This window comes from Podarcis tiliguerta (assembly GCF_965153285.1).
Source record: "Podarcis tiliguerta genome assembly, chromosome: 6".
In the NCBI taxonomy this organism is placed as follows: domain Eukaryota; kingdom Metazoa; phylum Chordata; class Lepidosauria; order Squamata; family Lacertidae; genus Podarcis; species Podarcis tiliguerta.
The window spans coordinates 30,002,850-30,022,344 of record NC_139539.1 but is presented as its reverse complement, the minus strand read 5'-3'; the positions used below and the strand labels follow the sequence as shown (position 1 = coordinate 30,022,344).

Genomic DNA, 19,495 nt, shown 5'->3' with positions numbered 1-19,495 from the left:
GGACCAAATGTGGCCTTCCAGGCCTCTCTACCTGGCTCTCAGAACCAGAATATACCCCTTGCTGACCCTTCTTCACACCCCAAGTGCTTCCGCATGGTTAAAATGTATCTGAACTCTGATAACCCCTTTTGGCTGCCTGGATAGAGGATGGTGTGTATGTGTATAGAAACTAGCCTGCTGTACAAAAGTATAATTTACATCAGTTGTTCCAACCAAAAGGTTCTCCACCGCTAACCTGCCCCTGCCTTCAGCCCTTCTGTGAGCTGAAATGTAGCATAGCATTATCTCCTGTCCACTGCATACTTCAAGGGCCAGAAGCAAGGATGTCAACAACCACCATCGTATATTGCTTTGGCCACCACTAAGCACTTAAAGAGACAAGGGGTCAGGTTTGGCAAGTGGAACTTCCCTGCTCTCTCCTCTTCCTGTGTGTGCCATGTTCCAGAGGGTTGGGCTGTGTCAGCCCAGCTTACACAAGGCACAGGTAATCAGAAATGTCTTGCTCCAGAAAAATCCACCAGGCAAACCTCCCTGTTCCATAACTAGGGTGCCACTACCAAAAAGGCCCTCTCCCTGGTAATTACCTGCCTCACTTCATTCTGAGGGGGAACTCTAAGCAGGTACGTGCGGGAGAAGGCAATAACCTGGTCCTAAACTATTTAGTTAAAAACAGCACTTCACCTGTTGCTAGGCTTTTAATGATGCATTTCAGCTATTCGTCGTGCTTCAAATACATTATCTTCATATCATCCCTGTGAAGTCCTACTGCATTATCAACTCCATATTGCAGATTTGTTGCAGGGGGTGGGTCAGAGCATATAATGGTATACCTTAACAAGGCCATGTAGGGAGTTTCTTGCTGGGGAGAGATTTGAACAAGGTTCATGTCCTTTAACCGCCACGCTGCGACAGATCTCAAGTTGACCATCCTTTTTCACACGCTACCCTTTCCTTCTGTCTCTCTTTGCAGGACGTGGCCTGTGATTGCAGCTCCCAGTCGCTGACTTCCTGTTTTGCTCGGCCGTCGCGCTCAGCTGTCCGCCACTCCCCTTCCAGGTGCAAGCTGCACCCTTCTGACGGCAGCCGGGTAGAAGAGAAAGCAGGGCCTCTGAGTGAGTGAGAGGGCTGCGCTTGCTGCCGTGCTGATGGAAGAGCAACCTATGCGCTGGAACTGCCAGTCCCTCCGGCACCTCTGGGACTGGCTACTTCTGAGCCAGCTGCAGATGAGGGGCTCTGCTCTTAGATACCCAGGGTGACACCATGCATCTCCTGTCTCACCTTAGCTCAACAGGGATACCGGCAGCACAGAGGCTGTGCTACGTGGGCAGGGGGCAGAGTGGGAGAGTCTTGCTAGAGGTGTGGTTTCTCGGTCACTGGAAACCTTTCTGTCCCTCCCCCCCTCAGTGGGAACATGACCTACAAGAGCTGGACGTTGCCAGAGTCTCGTGAAGCAGTCTGTGCTGTTTCCATGGCATTGGGTGTGTGTGTGAGAGAGAGAGTGTGTGTGTGTCGCCAGTTTGAGGAGATGCATCTCTCTTCTTTGTGAAAAAGGCATCACAGTGAGGGATTACGGAGTGCAGTATCAACAAAGCTGCTTGGCCCTCCCTTCCTTGGTCTAGGGGTGGGGAAGGAAAACAGCAGTCCTTCAGGAAACACTAGACAGCTGGTTTCAAAGCCTTAAGAACTCCTCTCAGAACAGCTGTACTATAGGATTTCCCCATTCAATATGGTGTACAGAGAAAGAGGGCGGGGGGAGGGTGCTAGCAAAATTGCCACCAGGAAATGCCACCATAGCATAAGTGCTCCAGGCCGTTGTGTACAAGTAGATTGGAAAAGCCTTGGATTTGCTCTGCAACCATATTTGCATGGATAGTTTTCCCCAGGTGTGCCCAGCATACAATACCAGCACTGGGCCATGCACCCAGCCTGCACTGTGGTGCACAGTATGGTCTATTCAGAGTGCTGACACTCTTGATAAAACAAGAGTACGGTTTTGCACTACTGGTTCTCCTGCACCTGACCTGTGGGAAACAGCCATGCAAGCATGGTCTGTGTTGCCTTCCTGTCCATGTGCATCAAACTTCCCACGATTACTGAAATGCATCAGTAGACCTGGACTTTTTCTTCTTCTTCAGGCCTCTGATGCCATCTCCATGGCTCAGAACAATTGTTGCTTTGTATCAGCCTCTGTGCTTGGCTGCTGCGGCGCAGTTGAGCACCAGGAGTTCACAGAAAGAGTATGCTGAGTCCTCCATGTCTACAATTCCAGTCTGTTTCCATTTCTCCGTACCCCACACAATGGGTAGCTGTAGCTATTCCTAAGGAGAGTTGCTTCTGTCATTTGTTGTTGCTTGTTTTTCAACTGGAAATCTCAAAACCCTTTGCGATCAACTTGCCTCTGTAAGAATAGTTTAACAGAGAGGAAATTGCTTGAGTGCAGAGGTGAACAAGCACAGAGCCCATAGAATGAAAATACAGGTGAGACAGTGAATGGGTAGAAGAGGTACCATCTTTTCAGTGCTGCAGAACATTCCAAGTTCCACGGGAGGCAGGGGGTTGTGTGCCTGCTGCATATCTCAGGGCAGAGCTTCTCCTATGTCACACTCTCCAATGGTTGCTGCCAGTGCTCTACTAAATATTTTGATGGTTGCTAGTTCCTGTGAGTCAACCCTGTTCTAGAGAAAAGGTATTAATGGGGATCCTTCAGCATCTGGTGTAGTGCATTATCTGCTCATACAAACAACTTTCAGGGCTCCAGCAAAGGATCTCTCTTTTCATTGACTCTTCTGCTTTGCTGAGGGATTTGGGGAGCAGGCAGGTTTTGCTTCTCCCCACCTCCAGATTCAGTAGCACAGATTTGTGTGTATTGCAACACTTCTGCAGGGATGTGATCTGAAAGGTAGGACAATATGCGAGAGCAAGCCCTGGCTTCCTTGGAAGTACCCTTCCAAACAGAGCTGGCTCTTCAGGAACTGTACCACTTGAGAATGCAGCTGGGGGATCAGAAGTTAGAGTGATTGTCCATGTAAAAGAGAAAAAGCAACTCAAATCTCCCAGTGGATAGAAAACTTGAATGTCAGGCAGAATAATCAGCTAGAACACACTCTACCTCTGACATGTCCGCTTTCCACAGGCAGGACACATGATGTGAGCAATTGTTTAAACTAGCCACGTCACCCACTCGTGAAGTGGTATAATCACATGGAAGGGCTGTGTACTATGTGGCTTTTAGTTTTTGTTTAAAAATATACATCAGCCTTCAGAGATGATTCAGGAGGAATATTCTTTAGAGGTGCAGTAGAACCTGACTGATCCATATCAGAAGCTCAGTGGGTCAGTTTTTTTGTTGTTATTATTATAAAACAGCAGGTCATCCTTATAGTCTGCAGAGAAGATTATCACAGCCGCCTCTATCAGTGAGATTAAAAAAGAGGCTTGGAAAGCTGAAATGAACATGAAGCTTCTTAAACCCACAAATCTTTGCAAGCAGGCAACTTTTTTTTTTTAAAAAAAATAAATCTTCTGAAACCTGCATGCATTTTGGCTGACTTTCAATTGATACCTTGCAAGTCATAATTTTTAATTTGTATTTTTAATCTGAGTTTTAGGTTTTTGTCATATGTGTGATAAAATTCAGAAGTTCAATTCATTATGTAGCTAATTAGCAATGCAGCAATGTAAATGTCTGTGACATCATATTATTTAAAATAACTTGCAAAACAGGAAAAATATTGTTTATTTTATTTTTTGTAAACTTTTGACATGTTTACAACTGAAGAGACCATAGACATGGCTTGGTGTACTTTGTGCTAATTTTTTCCCCCTTCTAAATTCTGCACCAAGCTAAGCTGAATTTTGCAGTGAATAAATTCTGCTGACTAAATTTGCTTATTTTTGCCTACTATTATTCTGCTTCTCCAAGGCATGGAGAGGGGCAAAGGTCTGGGCAGAACAGGGTGACTTCACCCTGGCACCTGGAGATCCGGCTCAGCCCCTTATCCTCTGCTCCTCAGAATTAACTAAGACCACTCATCCCATTTCTCATATACTTTCATGCACATCCTTGCTTTAAGGACTAGAGTGGCCCTCATATGAGCTAGAACTGAGAGGTTTTGCTGTTGCAATCTCTCCCCATCCCCAACGAGGAATATTTCTGATTGATTGGTCTCAAATATTTGCAGCTCACTTATCACTAACACATCGTAGTCAATCTGCCTTGGTCCTTCCACTGAATCTTCTTCAATTGTAAGCTCTATTGTTTCTTTACAAAAACATTAGCTGAAAGAGACCAAGAAGCCATTCATAAAATGGTATTTGGGGAATGGATGATTCCTCTGGGAATCATGTCTTAGAGTGCCTCTTGCTCTACAGAAAACTACTGCTTGCTTTCTCGTCAAGTGATGGGCACCTGATCCTCCTACAGCCTTCCTTGTCCTGAAGTGCATGTCCATTATGTTTATTATTAAAGGTCCATGGGTCAGATTCAGCTAGCCCATTCCACCACCGGAAGCCAGTGCAAGGACTCTCACTAGCACATTGGGGCTTCTCCCTGCTCTTCTCCCCCCCCCCATGCCTTCCTCCAGATCTGCTCTGCAAGGTCAGTGCAGTGTACACTGGGAGGAAAGCGGAGATCATTCTGTCGGGCAATAAATGCTTGTGCTGATGGAGTGACCTCCATTGTGCTGTATTGAATTCTACCCCATGTTCCTATTTTTAGCAACAGAGATGCTTCAGGGGGACCTGCAACTTCATCTACCTGAGTTCTTTGTGCTTGCTTTCAAAGACGCGCACATAGGATTGCAGCTGAAGGGAGACATAACAGTTTCACTCCCCATAGCGTTGCTCTCCAAGATGTCTCTGTTTGGTTTGCATTAAAAGCAGGAAAAGCAAAACAACATCAGGGCTACATAACAGAAGCTTTGGTATTCCCTGCAGCCAATTGATCAGTTTAGTATACTTTTTTCCTGTGCTTTGGGCACCTTCAGAATGTATAGCTGGTGAGGTTAAACTAAATCCCAGCAAAGGCTCATTGAAAGCATCTCTCTCCTTCCTGTTTTGATGCAGCAACAGGCTATGTTGAGCACTGGCCAAGGGACACAGAAACCAGCGTATCTTTAAATCCTTGATCTCCGAAGGAGTTTCTTTAAATACTGCTATTCTCTAAATTTGGGAGCAGGGAGCTAGGTGAGGCAGGCAGAAGATGAGCTAAAATAAAAATACCTATTGGATTATGAGATTGCAGGTGCAAAGCCGGGGGCACTGTCCTTGTATGACAGTCTGTGGATCTGCTGATTGTGTTTCACGGGGATACTTAGCTCATTCTCGGGGGAGAAAATCAGCCCTGACATCTAATATGGAGCTGGTGAAAAATTATTTCAGGGGCCTGGAGGAGGCTGGAAGCAACTCTGCGGAATGCGGCCAGACATTCCCAGCCTAAGAACCTGTATGCTGGTAATTGCCTGGATATACTTGCTTGGCTTAACAGACAGGCTGCTAACACTGCCTTGGCAGAGCAAAGGAAAAAAAGGGCCAGCACCACATTGCCAGGTATAGGATTCTCTTGAAGCCAGTTCTTGCATTACTTGAACGGCATTCACTTGCAAAAGTGCAAGAGCCCTCCACATCCCCAAGGCATTATTGCTTCTGTAGGCAAGCACATTTAAAGTGACATAAGGACTGACTCTTGGTAAGCACTGCAAGTCAAAATCAAAATAGCGTGCAGCTAATGAAAGACAATGGGGCAAAATACACCAGGAATGGAGTCAGGCAGGAGCTGCAATAAGCACATTATAGCCCCCCACCCCTTATAATGTGGGACTCACATTATTCACTCTCAGGGCTGTGGGCTAAGAAGGTTACTTATTCAGCACAGCTGATTTAGCATTGATTCCTGTGAGCTGCTGCAGCCTCTTCCTAGGTGGCTGAGCTGCTTCGTTTTGGCAGGCCAGCAAGATCCATGCAAATATCACATCTGTGGCCTTGTTCTCTGTCTCCATCCAACTGTGTGAGTGTTTCAGTTACCACTAGCAAACGCAGAGCTTGTAGCAACTAGGCTGTGCCGTCGCCACCAAGCGCCTTACTGTGCCAGGGGAACGGAGATGGTCTGCCTTGCTCTTGCTATCTTCCACATGCAGAGCTGGGCAGAAGCTGGGTCTATTCTCATCAATAGAGCAGAAATGCAAAGCAGACACTGGCAGCTGTCCGGCTCAGGGCTGGGCAGGATTTTCTGGGGCAGCCCCTTTCTATTCCTTGCATGAGTTTGTAAAATGGGGTGGGCAGGGAGTGGGGGTTAAAACATGCTTGCTAACTCCTGGTGTAAATACTTCCTTTTGAGATGGTTTTTAGCATTTTCATTGGGAACTCCTTTTTTAAAAAGAATCTTCTACTTTTTGGATTGTGATTCCCATCCCCCATTTTGACAAAAATGCCTTTTAATTATTTGTATATTCTTAAAAGTTTGTCTTACTCTGTAAATAACTGTGCTGGATATTTCTTGAGTATTGGAGTTTATGGATCCTGAGATACTTTGTCATTAGCAAGTAGCAGCTCTTGCCCCCAGGCAAAAGAAAACTTGCAGCATCCCTTTTGCCAGTAATGCTCCAATCAGGAACATGTCTCCATTCCCACAGCAGTTGGGCTTTACCTTGGCAAGGTTGGTGTGGAAGGCTTGTGACTGAGCACATCCTGAGATGTGGATAGAGGGTGCAATCTGATCCACAGCTTTGAAGGAATCTCAGCAGAAACTGGGCCACCCTGATCAGCATCCCTAGGGGGGCTGGCTGTTGTAAAAATGGTTCCATCCAAATTTTACAGGAGCTAATTCAACTACTAAGTTTCCTGTGCCCACAACTGGTTAAGTTGGTCCTGTCCTGTTTTCTAGTTCCCCCCTGTCTCCAAGAAAATCTGTGCATAGCTGAGGGTCTTGGTCTTCCTCCATTCCCATGCATCCCATGTGTGCTCTCAGCCCATGTAAAACCCTGCAGCACTTAATGTACAGCTGGATTATTAGTTATTGCCAGTTCAATTCATGCTGAAATCTCTGTCCATCACCCTTTGCTCTCATGCTTCCTGCAGGGATGCTAGCTCTCTGTCTGCGCAATTACTTTGAACTGAGTTGTGTGCAACACAGCACTTGTGTATGGTCTGAAGGCAGTTGAGGCCACAATCTTGCTGAAACTAAGCAGGTCTGGATGTGGTCAGTGCATGGATGGGGGACCATCTCCAAACTGCCATGTATGTATGCCACCTTGGGAGCGGTGTCTCATGATGGGTGAAAGGTGGCATATAAATATAAGAAAAAAATAATTCTTATAGAAAGGATTCTCGGGAGGCTGCAATTCTGAGTGTCAAATACATAGGAAGAATACTTAACCCTTTCCATTTCAGCTGTCTTCCTGCTCAGAACTGCCTCCTTGCTTTTCCTCATGAGCAGTTCCAGATGTATATATACAAGGATAAATGAGTATCTGGAGCACCATAAGGATGAAGCAACTTGGGGCATTTTGAGCAGAGCAGCAATCTGCAGTGAAAGGTTTGAGTTCCTTCTCCCGCAACTCGGCAAAAAATTGCAACTGCCTGAAGATTTTTTGGGGGGCACTTTACATATAATTTTTCATTTGCCCATGACACTGGCTTTTGTCAGTAGGGGAGGAGGGATCAGGGGTCTGTCTGAAAAAGCTCTGCTTGCCATTTTATCCTGCTTCTGCTAGAAAACTGGTTTGCAACCATTTCTTCCCAAACTGGGGCAGTCTTCCCACAGATAACTCTGCCAACTCTTTTTATCTGTTCTGTCACCTCTTTGCTCTCTCTGCAACCCCCCCCCATGCCAACTCACAGGTGAAAACAAAACTTCTCCACCCTACACACAATTAATATATGGAATTCTCTGTTCCAGTGTGTGCTGATGGCCACTGCTTAGATTCAAAAGGCAATTAAATGAATTTGTGAATGGGGATCTTTATATCAGTGACAGTTAGCCATAATGGAACGTCCATGTGTAGATGCACTATGTCACTGAATACCAGTTGCTGAAAGGAAATGGGAGGGGGGAGCTGTTGCCTTCACCCCCTGCTTATGGGCATCCCATAATTATCTGGCTAGCCACTGTGGGAAACAGCACCGGTTTAGATGGATGTTTGTCTGATCCAGCTGGTCTCTTGCGAGTAAAGGGAAAAATAAATGGCGCCTTAGAAAGAGCAGAAAGCTAGCTAGTGTTGAAGGGTTCTTAAGTCATCACCACTACAACTCTTTACACATAAGCAGCTTCCCGTATGAGACTGAGGCAATAAATTAATTGTGTGAGGACTTTGCCGCTTCAACAGTCTGGGGCCGAGTACACACAATAAATTTCCCAAGGGCCATAGATGCCTGTATTACGCACACGCTTATCTGCCCCCTTTCCCGTCCTGCTATAGTAAAATGGGTTTGCCGGATTTTTGAAGCACAACAAAACTGAGATCACAGGAAGTGGCTACTACTAAACCATAGTTCAGCACTGTACCCATGAACAGCAGCGAGTCTCAGGCTCATGGGCTCCTCCTTCCCTCTCTTGTGTTCAGCCACAAGGAGGCAGAAAACTTTCGCTTTCATTTTCAGCTAACCAACATTACTCATTATGTCTGAACTGAGAACTGTAGTTTGTGTTAACTGTGATGTAGGGAAACAAGCTAGGATAGGTAACTGGTTTGAAGATGGCTTATTTCCCTAAATCATAATGTGAGGCATGGTTTGTCCAGGTTCGGAGATAACAACTACAATTTGTTGACAATAAAAGGAAAGCTTTCAATCTCCTTAGGCAACTGCAGCAGAGGAGGAGCTCACTGCTACTCAGGTACGTAGCACTGAACGGTGTGCTAATAAGGCCAGTGTGTGTACTGAAGGGCACAATAATCACATACAAAACTAGAAGAAGAGGAACCTTTCTATATTATAATACTATTAATCAGTCGGATGGGTGTGCATCTAGGTGACCTACTGACATTGGGTGGGTTTTTTCTCCTCTGGAATTTCATCATGGCACTACTGTTGAACGCTGGTCCTAAATATAGCTAACCACAAGCAGACCATACCCTAAGCTTTATGCCTCCTGCTGGTAGAACATGGAGCACTTGCAGCTGTCTGGCTTTTATAGGGAAATCCTCCCCTCTCGCCTAATAAAAGGGAGTCAAGTGACAACAGGTGCTCACACTTTATCATGTTGCCACCTTAGAGCTTAGAAGTGGTCAGGCTATGGCCAAACTCCTGTTACAACCATCCCCATTCCCATTCCCTAAAAAGAATAAAAGCAAGGGGGTCTGTCATGTAAGGGAAGAATTCCTAGAGCCTCAAGTGGAAACAAGAGTCTATCCTAGCTTTCAGACTAGACTTTTAAGGAGAGGCATTTCTCCTCTTACCCTGTTAACTTTCCTATTCATACCCAGTTTAAACACGTTTCTGGCATCTTTTCAAGACAAACTGATACACACAATGCTGCATACTGCTAGTGCCATGATATGACTGCTTTTGCTGCCCCTTTCAGGTGTATGCCAGGGATCCATGGCCCGGGTTTATGATAAATGCCTAAGTGACTGGTGCCCCTGTTTAAACAGTGATGTCTGTCTAGTGGAATGCCATGTGGGTAAACTCTTGTGTCGTCATTTTTAATGTGCTGTTATCATGTTTCAACCAGGTCCCATTCCCTTGGATTTTGCAATATCCCTTCACAGATTTTCAAACACTTTTTCCCCCTTTTGTCTTCGTTGCATCACCAAGCACTGAGTCTTGGCCTCATTTGTTCTGCTGGCCTTTTCTTGCAATGTTTTGCTTTAATTGTGCCCTCCCTGCTTCGGCAGGTCCTCTTCGTTTTCACCTCCTTGTTTGCAGTGGAGCTTTCCTTCCATTCTTGATGTTGCTTCTCTTCTTTTGTTTGATCATTTAATCTTTATTTGCCTTTCTCTCATTCAGCCTTTGCCAACCTGGTGCCCTCTAGATGTTTTCAACTCCCATCTTCCCCCTAGCCAGCATGGCTGGGGCTGGAGGAAGTTGTAGTCCAAAACACCTGGAAGGCACCAGGTTGGCAAAGGTTGCTGTAGCCCTCTTCCACTTCCCTAATGATTTATGTTCCTTGGCATGACGTCCCATTGGCACTCCTCATCTCCACCATAAGCACCACTGTGCTGTCTCAGGGCTGATTCAAATCACTAAATTTCACCACATGATCCTGTACATGTAAACTGACTCTCTGATTGTGGCTGCATTTCTAGTACACAACTGCAGGGGCAAATTCAGCAGTGTGAACAGAGCTCTGTAGTCCCCAGCAATGTATATGTCTAATTTTTATTTCACATGCACATTTCAATGTTCCAATTTTATTATTTTAATCCTCGTATGTTATGTATCGCATTCTTCCCTCTGTATCTTCCTGAATTGGTCCTGCATCCACCCCCTCTTCTTTTCCTTCCTGCTAATCACCACTTGCTCCTTTGCCTTACCATTCATCTTTCTTTTTCTGTCACTGCTTCTCTTTTCTTCAGCCCTTTGTTCCTCTTTGCAACTTTTTATTTAGCATTTTCTTCCACCTCATATGCTTTCCATCCATTATTGCTTGACCACCAATCATGGTCCTTGGCTTTAAAATCATTGTTCCCTAGAAGGTTGAATCATTCCTAATTGGTTTGTGTTTCTTTCATGTATACACCTGTAAATCTGCTCCATCCAGTTTCCAGATGAAATATGGTGGATCCCTAACCCTTCCAAAAATCTGCACCAATTCTATCTATATCTATCTATCTATCTATCTATCTATCTATCTATCTATCTATCTATCTATCTATCATCATCTATCTATCTATCATCTATCTATCTATCTATCTATCTATCTATCTATCTATCTATCTATCTATCTATCATCTATCTATCTTATGAAGTAGTCCAAGGGCTGATTTTTGCTCATTTTGCTCCTTCTTTTTAAACAGGTCATAGCCACCTAGAGCAACTCATTGAAAACTGAGCTACAAGTGTCCCTGGGAGCAATGGTACATAATAAGAAGTTATCCCTCCCAGGGAGATGGTATGAGGGAAAACATGGCAACTGCCATAGGGGTAGCCATTTTTTGTTTTGCACAATGGGTCCAAGAGTGCAGTCATGCTTTTTCCTTCTTAACAGTCTCCCTGGAAAGGATGGCACATCATCACATCCCCGTTCTCCCAGGGACATTTGCTGCTCTATTTCCAACATGTACAGCCAGAGCCATGCTTTCTAGCTACTCCAAGTGCCCATTATCGGTTAAAAATAATGTGCAAAGCCAGGCAGAAGAGCAACTTGTGGAATTTGGTAAAGATGTAGAGTCCAAAGCAGACCAGATTCCAATCTGCATATTGGTGCAGATAAGCTGAGTTGTCTTTTGATTTCAGAACCACCAAATTCTTCAAGCGTCACTACTCCCAGTTGTATTCCAGAGTCTGACAACTACTTAATCTTCTGCTCTCCTTGTTTTTGTCTTTTTCAGATCCTACTAAGCCACCATAATTGCTCATCGGGAAATGTATTTTGGCTTGTTGACATTTTCACCTTTGACGCTTGCTTGCTTGCTTGCTTGCTTGCTTGCTTGCTTGCTTACTTGCTTACTTACTCCACATTTTCAGAGAGCACGTTGTGCTTCCTCATCTCCTTCAACAGTTCCATTACTCCCTCCTTACACTTGATCATTTCTTCTCATTGTTTTGACTTCAACGTCTGCATTGCATGCAGTGCATGGCTTTTATGCCTCTTTCTTTCACAGCGTTCACCAGTCATTCACTTTGCGCTTCCCTGTCTCCTTGTTCTCATCCCAATTTCCCTCTGCCCATCACATGCTTTCATGCTCCTCAATTTAATTTCAATCCAGAGGCCCTGGCAGTCCTGATTGTCTCTCCCCCTTGCCCTTATCTTCCATCTGCTCCCTCCCTGAGTACATTCCCAACCCTTCCTCAAATGCCTTTCTTTTTGGTCTTTCTTGTTGTTCATTTCATTTATCAGTCACTTTCCACAAAGCATCTCAACTCTCCTTGAGTCATTTATCTTTCTCACATTCTTGTGGTTCCTCCCATCTTTCCTCTCTTTATCCTTCAAAATACCCCATCTCCCAGGCCCTTTACTGTTTTCAACACTTCTATCCTGCTTTTTTCTCTGTGCTTCTCTGTGCCTTTTCTCCTTCTGTGCTTTTCTACTGTCCTTCTGCTTTAACCCTGGCTTCCCCAGTCCCACATTGCTCCCTGATTTTTTTTAACTTATACTAGTCCCCTTGTTCATATTCAAATGCTCTTGTATCTCTTCTTTCTGCATTTCTTATTTGGTCCACCATCTCTTTACTGCTCTGTGATGCTGGTGATTGTGCTCCTTCAGTTTCATTGGTAGTGAACACACACAAACACACATTTATCATTCCCATGTGTGCACCCCTCCATTTTCCTCTTCTTATTCCAGATCTTACACATTTCTGTTATTCCAGGGATACGGTTTCTCTCTGAAATTAGCCTGTAGTGGTACTATTCCATATTTCCCATCACTCCTCTGACAGCTTTGAATAGCAGGCAATTCCCTCCTCTCCAAGTTCTTAATTTCTCTTCTTTTCCTGATTTCCTGGCTTCAGCTCAAAAGAAGCCCTGATCAAAATAACACGCCACATTCATTACACTGCAGGGTAGATTTAACAGTCATCCATATCAGGCACTCCTTGTGCTGTGCAATAGGGGAGGCATTTATTGCACACTCCCACTGCATAAAGGGTTGTCTTGTTATGCATTGCACCACTCTGTAAATTATCCTTTGTCCATATTCCGGTGTAGGAGGCAGCCATTTCTTCCTGGAAAGCCACATTCCCAAAATATGTCATCAGTGCTAGCACAAAATAGCTGATATTTTACATTTTGTACTAGGGGCACATGTCCAAGGAGAAAAAACATGCCCCATCAAGTGTGAAGGGCGTACACAAAGTTTGGTATGTGTCTCTTAACAAAAATCACACGTGTCTTCAGTTCTTTCCAGCTCCTGTTACAGAGTTGTTTTCTTTTAAAAGAGGACATCTAATCTAACATTCTGGAAACAATTGGGTTGTTTGTGCTGTTATGGGTAGGATGCAGCTCATGCTTATGGTTTCTTTATGATTCCCAGCTAAGATCTGCTGGATCAGACCAAAGGCCTAACATTCTGCCTGTGGGAAGTCTGCAAGCAGGACATGGGCACAACAACTCTCCCCTACTCGTGTTCCCAGGCACTGGTATTCTGAAGCATCCTTCCTACAATACTGGTAGCTGTTAATATTCTTAGATCTGTTTGATCCCCTTTTAAAGCTGTACCAGAGCTCCCTCTACCTGGTTGAGAGTACCATGAGCACAAATACTCACAAATTCACAATAAGAAGGGCCCCCAAATTAGTGGCCATCATTACACTTTGTGGTAGTGAGTTCCATTGTTTGCACGGTGTCTGGATGCCACCTCCAAAATTCTAGCTCTTCAGTTTGGAAGAGAAACCATTTCCACTATTGCTGTGATCCATGCTGCTATAGTCCAGAGATTCAAATTGGCCCTCCTGGTAGTTGCACCTTCTTGTTATGTTCTGACCTAGTTTTGTGTGAACATGGCAACCATGTGCCCAGTCAACTAATGTCTTCGCTTGCCAAGAGGATTGTAAATATTCACTTTGGATTGGGGCATGTCTTGACTATTGTTTTTGGCAAAGGGTTTCTGTGGGTGGCTGTTTCTCCAGTCTTTAGGTTGAAAAGGTTCTGTCTGGTCAATTTCTTCAATGTCCACAAGCTGGATTTTTTAAAAAACAAAACAAAACAACTCCAAGTTCTCAAACACTTGTAAATGGTCTCGGGGTGTTTTACACTGAATTGTTGTAGAAAATGAGAGTCTAAAATCTGTTGAAAGAGCCATTAAAAAAAACTCTATTAAAAAAAAACCCTGTCTCCATTTTGTCATTTTACTTCAGTAGTCATTATGTTGTTGCTTTCAACCTCAGGTCTGACATCTGATGTCATTGTGGTACCTTAGGATTCTATCACTCGTACATGAAAGAAAGAGGTAGAATACCCAGGAAATATCACTGCTGTAGTAACTGTTATATGGAGTCCCACACATACATTATTTTTTAGAGACATCCTCTGTGATTCAGAAGGACTCACTTAGGTCTCTTCACCAGTGTTGTTCTACAGCAAACAAAGCTATAGAGAAAATGTCAACATATAGGTAGGCACAGTACAGAGCCAAATTCACTAAACCAACAAACAGGCAAATTTACCTGCAGCGAAGCTGTTTTTAAATTATATATCAATGTTTTATTAGCACTTTAAGAATTTGGAACAGCAACCTATGCTTTTCTAAAAAAAAGGAGTATGTGCTAAGAAATGTTGCAACAAATCTCACCATTTCTGGTTTACAAAATGCGTGCATGGAGTAGTAGGAGAAAAGTATTTTTTGCTTTCACACTGCTCTCAGTCTACTAGCGAAGTAGGAAATAATGAGCTACTGCTGTGGCTGGGAGCAACTACATATAACAATCTTGCATCCTACCTCCCGGTTCTTTAAAAACGGTTGGAGTCTGATCCTCTTCTTCCTCCAAGGCAGCACACATGGGGTTCATAGGCAGTTTGTATTCTTTCCAGATAACAAAGGAGAAAAATAAAAGGTAAGCACACCTGCTGCATATAGTCACTTTGCTCCTGGCTCTCTGCATCTGTTGCAAGATGGGTGCAAAGAATGGACTCAGCTGCTCTTTGTTTGCCAGCAAAAAGAACAGGGTGGTGGCCAGACTGCTCTTGCTGGGCAAGGAGCTCCACAGTGTGGATTCAAACATGAAAAAGGCTCGGCTTCCAACATTCAGCGGTGTAACCTCGAAAGCTGGAATCCAAAGTGGAGTCTTCTCAGTGGACTTCAGTGAATGGTAAGGAATATATGAAAGACGGCTCTTTAAGGCGAAATATGGAGAAATATGGTATCCTAGGGCAACCACTTGCCTATCAAAAAGATGGCACTGATTTGAATAAGTTCATTCATAAGATGTAAATTCAGAAATAATTACTATAATTTAAGTAGAGATATAATGCATCTCCGTGGGTGGCACTAAAGTCTGCCATCCTGCTAAATGCTGAAGGGCAACTTTAAGACCCCTCCCGCTCTCCCTTCCTGTGTTTCTTGTAAACCTAAAGTGGACTGGACACCCCTTCAGATAAAGGACTGTCCTCTGTAAAGTTGAATAAGTAATAATAATAATAATTTATTATTTATACCCTGCCCAGCTGGCTAGGTTTCCCCAGCCACTCTGAGTGGCTTCCAACAAAACACTAAAATACAATAAGCTATTAAACATTAAAAGCTTCCCTAAACAGGGCTGCCTTCAGATGTCTTCTAAAAGTTTGGTAGTTATTTTTCTCTTTGACATCTGGTGGGAGGGCGTTCCACAGGGTGGGTGCCACTCTGTTCTTTGCAGCCTGTTCAGCTTAAAAGGTGAGCCAAAGAAATTGGCACTGGCTGCAGCTTATGGGCGAAGAGCTGCCCCACACAGAGTGCCTTTCAATAATCCAAGCAGGATTGTTTTGCCATTGGACTACTTGTTATATTCCTGCTCTCCGGGTAAATTTTGTATAGGTCCTTAATCTCAGCATTGTGCTGGGAGGCGGAGTGGCCAAACACTAGTTTATTTTAATTGGAACAATTTAGAAACTGGATCTGGGGAAGGAATTTCCACAAGTGCCCTGGGCTGCTGCTTCCAATATAGATGATTAGTACAAGTAAAGTATATTCACCCCCAACCCAGAGGAAGATGCACGTACTTTTATCTAATCTAAGTCACTAATGCAGCAGTTGCAAAATGGAACAGTTTGACTGTAGATGAGGATTACTCCACAGGAAGAACTATGAATGGGTAGAATTGTTTATTTTTAATGAACAAAAGCTCTTCAGAGTAGCAAGACAATGGCTAAAATGCTGAACATGCTGAGAAGTGTTCAAACAAACCTACGAAGGGAACATCCCAGTAAGAAAGTTCCTGTTTAATAGGAGTTTTTCACATGACAATAAAAAACGATGCACGTTCTACAGAACTTACATGAATATTCCTTTTTAAAAAGCAGCAGCAAGCCCTGGTATGCATGATACATTTAAAGCGCATGACTTTCTCCAAAAAATTGGGGCAACTGTAGTTTACCCCTCACAGCTACAGTTCGCAGGAGTCTTTGGGGGGTGGGAGAAGTAAGGGGATTTAAATGTGCTTTAAATGTATGGTGTGTGTCATCTTAAATCCCCATACAGCACTGAAGATCCAGAAAAGCAAATTCAGTCCACCCAAAAGGGCTTTCACTTGCCTCCCAGCCTGGTATGAATGAAGCTCTGTGGTGAGAGCATCCCTTTGAGAGGAATACCTAGATAAACAATAGAAGGGAGTAGCTTCTGACCTGCAGTAAGGGTTTGTGGTGGGTAATTTGGCAGTGGGAGTGGGAGAGTATTTCCACCAGGGGAAATACAGGGGAAGCCCCGTATCGGCAAGAGCCACACATGAAGCTGCTGGGAGGGAGGCTGTTGGGGCTTCGGCATCCCCACACAACTGGGCCAGGCGCCGCAGATTATTGTTAGATTATTGTTAGGGAAGCAGCAACACCTCCCTGTCAATTCATTCAGGCGGCTGCATTAGCAGTGGGTGGGCACAATTCTAAAAGCCACAACTCTACAGGGATTTTCAGCTCTCCCGCCCCCCCCATCCCCTTCCATTTCTCCTTTGCTCCTGTTTCCATAGAAGCCACCAAATCTGTTTCCATAGAAACAGAGGTGATTGTTTTGGATTCAGCCGCAATGAAAACAAATGTGGGGAACCTGACAGAGCTGAAAAGGCGATGGCGAGCAGGCAGTGGAGGAGAAAACAATCCAAAAGAGAGAAGCAGAGTATGCCAGCCTGAGAAAATGGAGCTGGAACTGGACTGGACAGTGGGAAGAAGAGCGAAGGGGTGCAGAATAATGAGGGGGCCTCTATACCCAACAGCTGCCTTGTTTGACCTGCTATATTTTGACACGGGTTAGGTTAGGGTGGCCAGAATAATTGTGAGGTTTTAGCACAGCATGGTACAGGAGAGCAAGAGTACAGGCTTGGGACATGCAGCTGGTGGAAGCCCATCGCTGCCCCACTAACCTCAGCCTTCCGTCCACCACCTCCCACCTGCCTGCTGCCCTATTTGCAACCAGTTCAGCGGGTGGCACTGCCTGTCAGCTTCCTCCTCCCCAGTCTCAGTGTTGCCCCTGCAGGAAGTATGAGAGGGACAAAACTAAAATTAGTTTACAGTGGTACCTTCAGGTTACAGACTCCGCTAACCCAGAAATAACTTCGGGTTAAGAAGTTTGCTTCAGGATGAGAACAGAAATCGTGCTCTGGCGGCGCGGCAGCAGCGGGAGGCCCCATTAGCTAAAGTGGTGCTTCAGGTTAAGAACAGTTTCAGGTTAAGTACGGACCTCCGGAATGAATTACTTAACCTGAGGTACCACTGTACTCTGCCTGTCATTGGCTCTGGCACCACCTCCTGTTGGTCCTCCCCGCTTTCTACCCTTCCAGTCTCCACCAGCACTAGTCACCGCTGTGTACAATTCTTTCTTTCTTTCTTTCTTTCTTTCTTTCTTTCTTTCTTTCTTTCTTTCTTTCTCCCCACCCCAACCCTTTTTCTTTTTCTTTCCCTGCAATCTGACAGCTGTTCCTGACTCAGCTTATGGCAAATGGGACACTTCTGGCTTGATCAGCAAGGGCTAACAACAACAACAACAACAACAACAACAACAACAACGATGATGATGATTATGTATGTTGTTTTGTGCACCAGCCCAAGCCATCTTGCTGGGGGCTGAGAAATGGCATGCAGATTTTCAGTTCTCTTTGTGAATGGGTCAGGAGACACATTTGCCATAAATGGGGAGTGCAAAGTTTGTGTCAGCAGATCTGTTCCATGGCCCAAGCCAGTAATCACAGATAGTCCATTCCATGACTTATACTAGACTAGAGAGGACAGAGGAATATTCTAGAATGCAGATATAGGAGTCTGGTTGTCGCTGTGTGTGTGTGTGTGTTATTTAAAGCATTTTAAAATGCTTTTCGGGTGAAAAGGCTCACAAGAGTGGCTTATGTAAGAGCAAGGAAATTGAAATCCATGCCTGAAAGCTAGCCATCTAAAAGCCACAACACAAAAGGAAAAGGGGGTTAAGAGGGAGAGGAAAACTCGGGTCATGTCCTACAGCCATCTGTGTCAGAGGGCACAGGAACCAAGAGTTATTCTTCCTATTAGATTGCTAACTGGGACCTGACAAATGGAAAACATCTCAGAAGCCTTGGAATAGCTTCACTCACTTCCAATCTGTTGCCTGGCCAAGTTATTGATTATAACCTTCAAAGTCCTAACAGTTTTTATATCAAGATATCCCAAGGACCATCATTTCCCACGCAAACCTGCCAAGATCCACATTACAGGACCCTGAATGGATCCTTGTAGCTGCAGGGAATTATCCGGCACAGGGCCTTTTCTATTGCAATTCCCCACCTTTGGAATTCATTCCTCAGGAGAGCTCACTCATCTTTGCCTCTGTTACTTTTTCAGTGCCAAGTTAATATTTATTTTATTCATGAAGGCTTTTTAGGATGTGAGTTTGTTTCAAAGCCCTTCAGAATCTTTGCAGTGGTATAATAATCTCAACAAAGATTTATTCAGTATCAAAAACAATCACATAAATCATTCTATGTGATATTACAAAGAATCGTAGATGCTTATGTGCGGCAGTTGCTTGGTGTGGCAAAAGACCAAGTCTTACCCTGTTTGTATATCGAAACCAAATATAGATGTCCAGATAAACTTTGGGTTTAAATCTCAGAACAGCTACTGTTTTCTGCTGAACTGTGACCTTATGGGAGTTCTTTTTTCTAGGAAGCGCTGATACAGAATAAAGCTTGAAATGTGACCTTGACATAACCTAAAGGCCAAAATATAATATAAAATTACATACTTGAAAGGGTGAGCATTTCTGCCCAGATGACATATGAAGCAACTGGCAGAAGACGTGGCTGTTTTTGTTTTATGTTGTTGCTCGTGGCAAACAGATCGTTTGAATTGTTTGCCACAAGCGAAAGCTGCAATTTTGCGTCTGACCCAAAACCTGTGTGTATATTTAGGGACAGCAAGATTCTGCTTACGGCTAATACATCTGTTCAATGTGAACTGCATAACTAACATATAAACAGTTGCCACACAGGGATGCCCTACCTTTCCCAGCCCAAGAAGAGGTGCATTAACTTCTCGGTCACAAGCCCAAGAAGGGCCAGAAGCAAAAATGGGAGGAGCGACAAATGTAGATTTTTGCTTTTGTTCTGTAGGCTATGTTCTACAAACACACCTCCCTGTCCTCCATCCAAGCTAGCAAGAGGATGATTAGAGTTTAAATACACATCCCAGCAAGGCACAAACACCCTTGGGAGGTGTGAAGGACCATTCCTGGGGGAAGTGGGTGGGG

The 19,495-nt window shown here is 44.3% G+C and overlaps 1 protein-coding gene across 4 annotated transcripts in view; it reads left to right on the top strand.

The window, feature by feature from the left end:
* Window positions 1-13,922, top strand: part of MTCL2 (microtubule crosslinking factor 2) — an 87,650-nt gene extending 73,728 nt beyond the window's left edge. For all 4 annotated transcript variants that reach the window (XM_083443956.1, XM_083443957.1, XM_083443958.1 and 1 more), the window contains exon 15: window positions 971-13,922. In XM_083443956.1, coding sequence (XP_083300082.1) covers window positions 971-1,120 — 150 coding nt within the window. In that variant the 3' untranslated portion in view covers window positions 1,121-13,922. The remainder of the gene's footprint in view (window positions 1-970) is intronic.
* The last annotated feature ends 5,573 nt before the right edge of the window (window positions 13,923-19,495 follow it).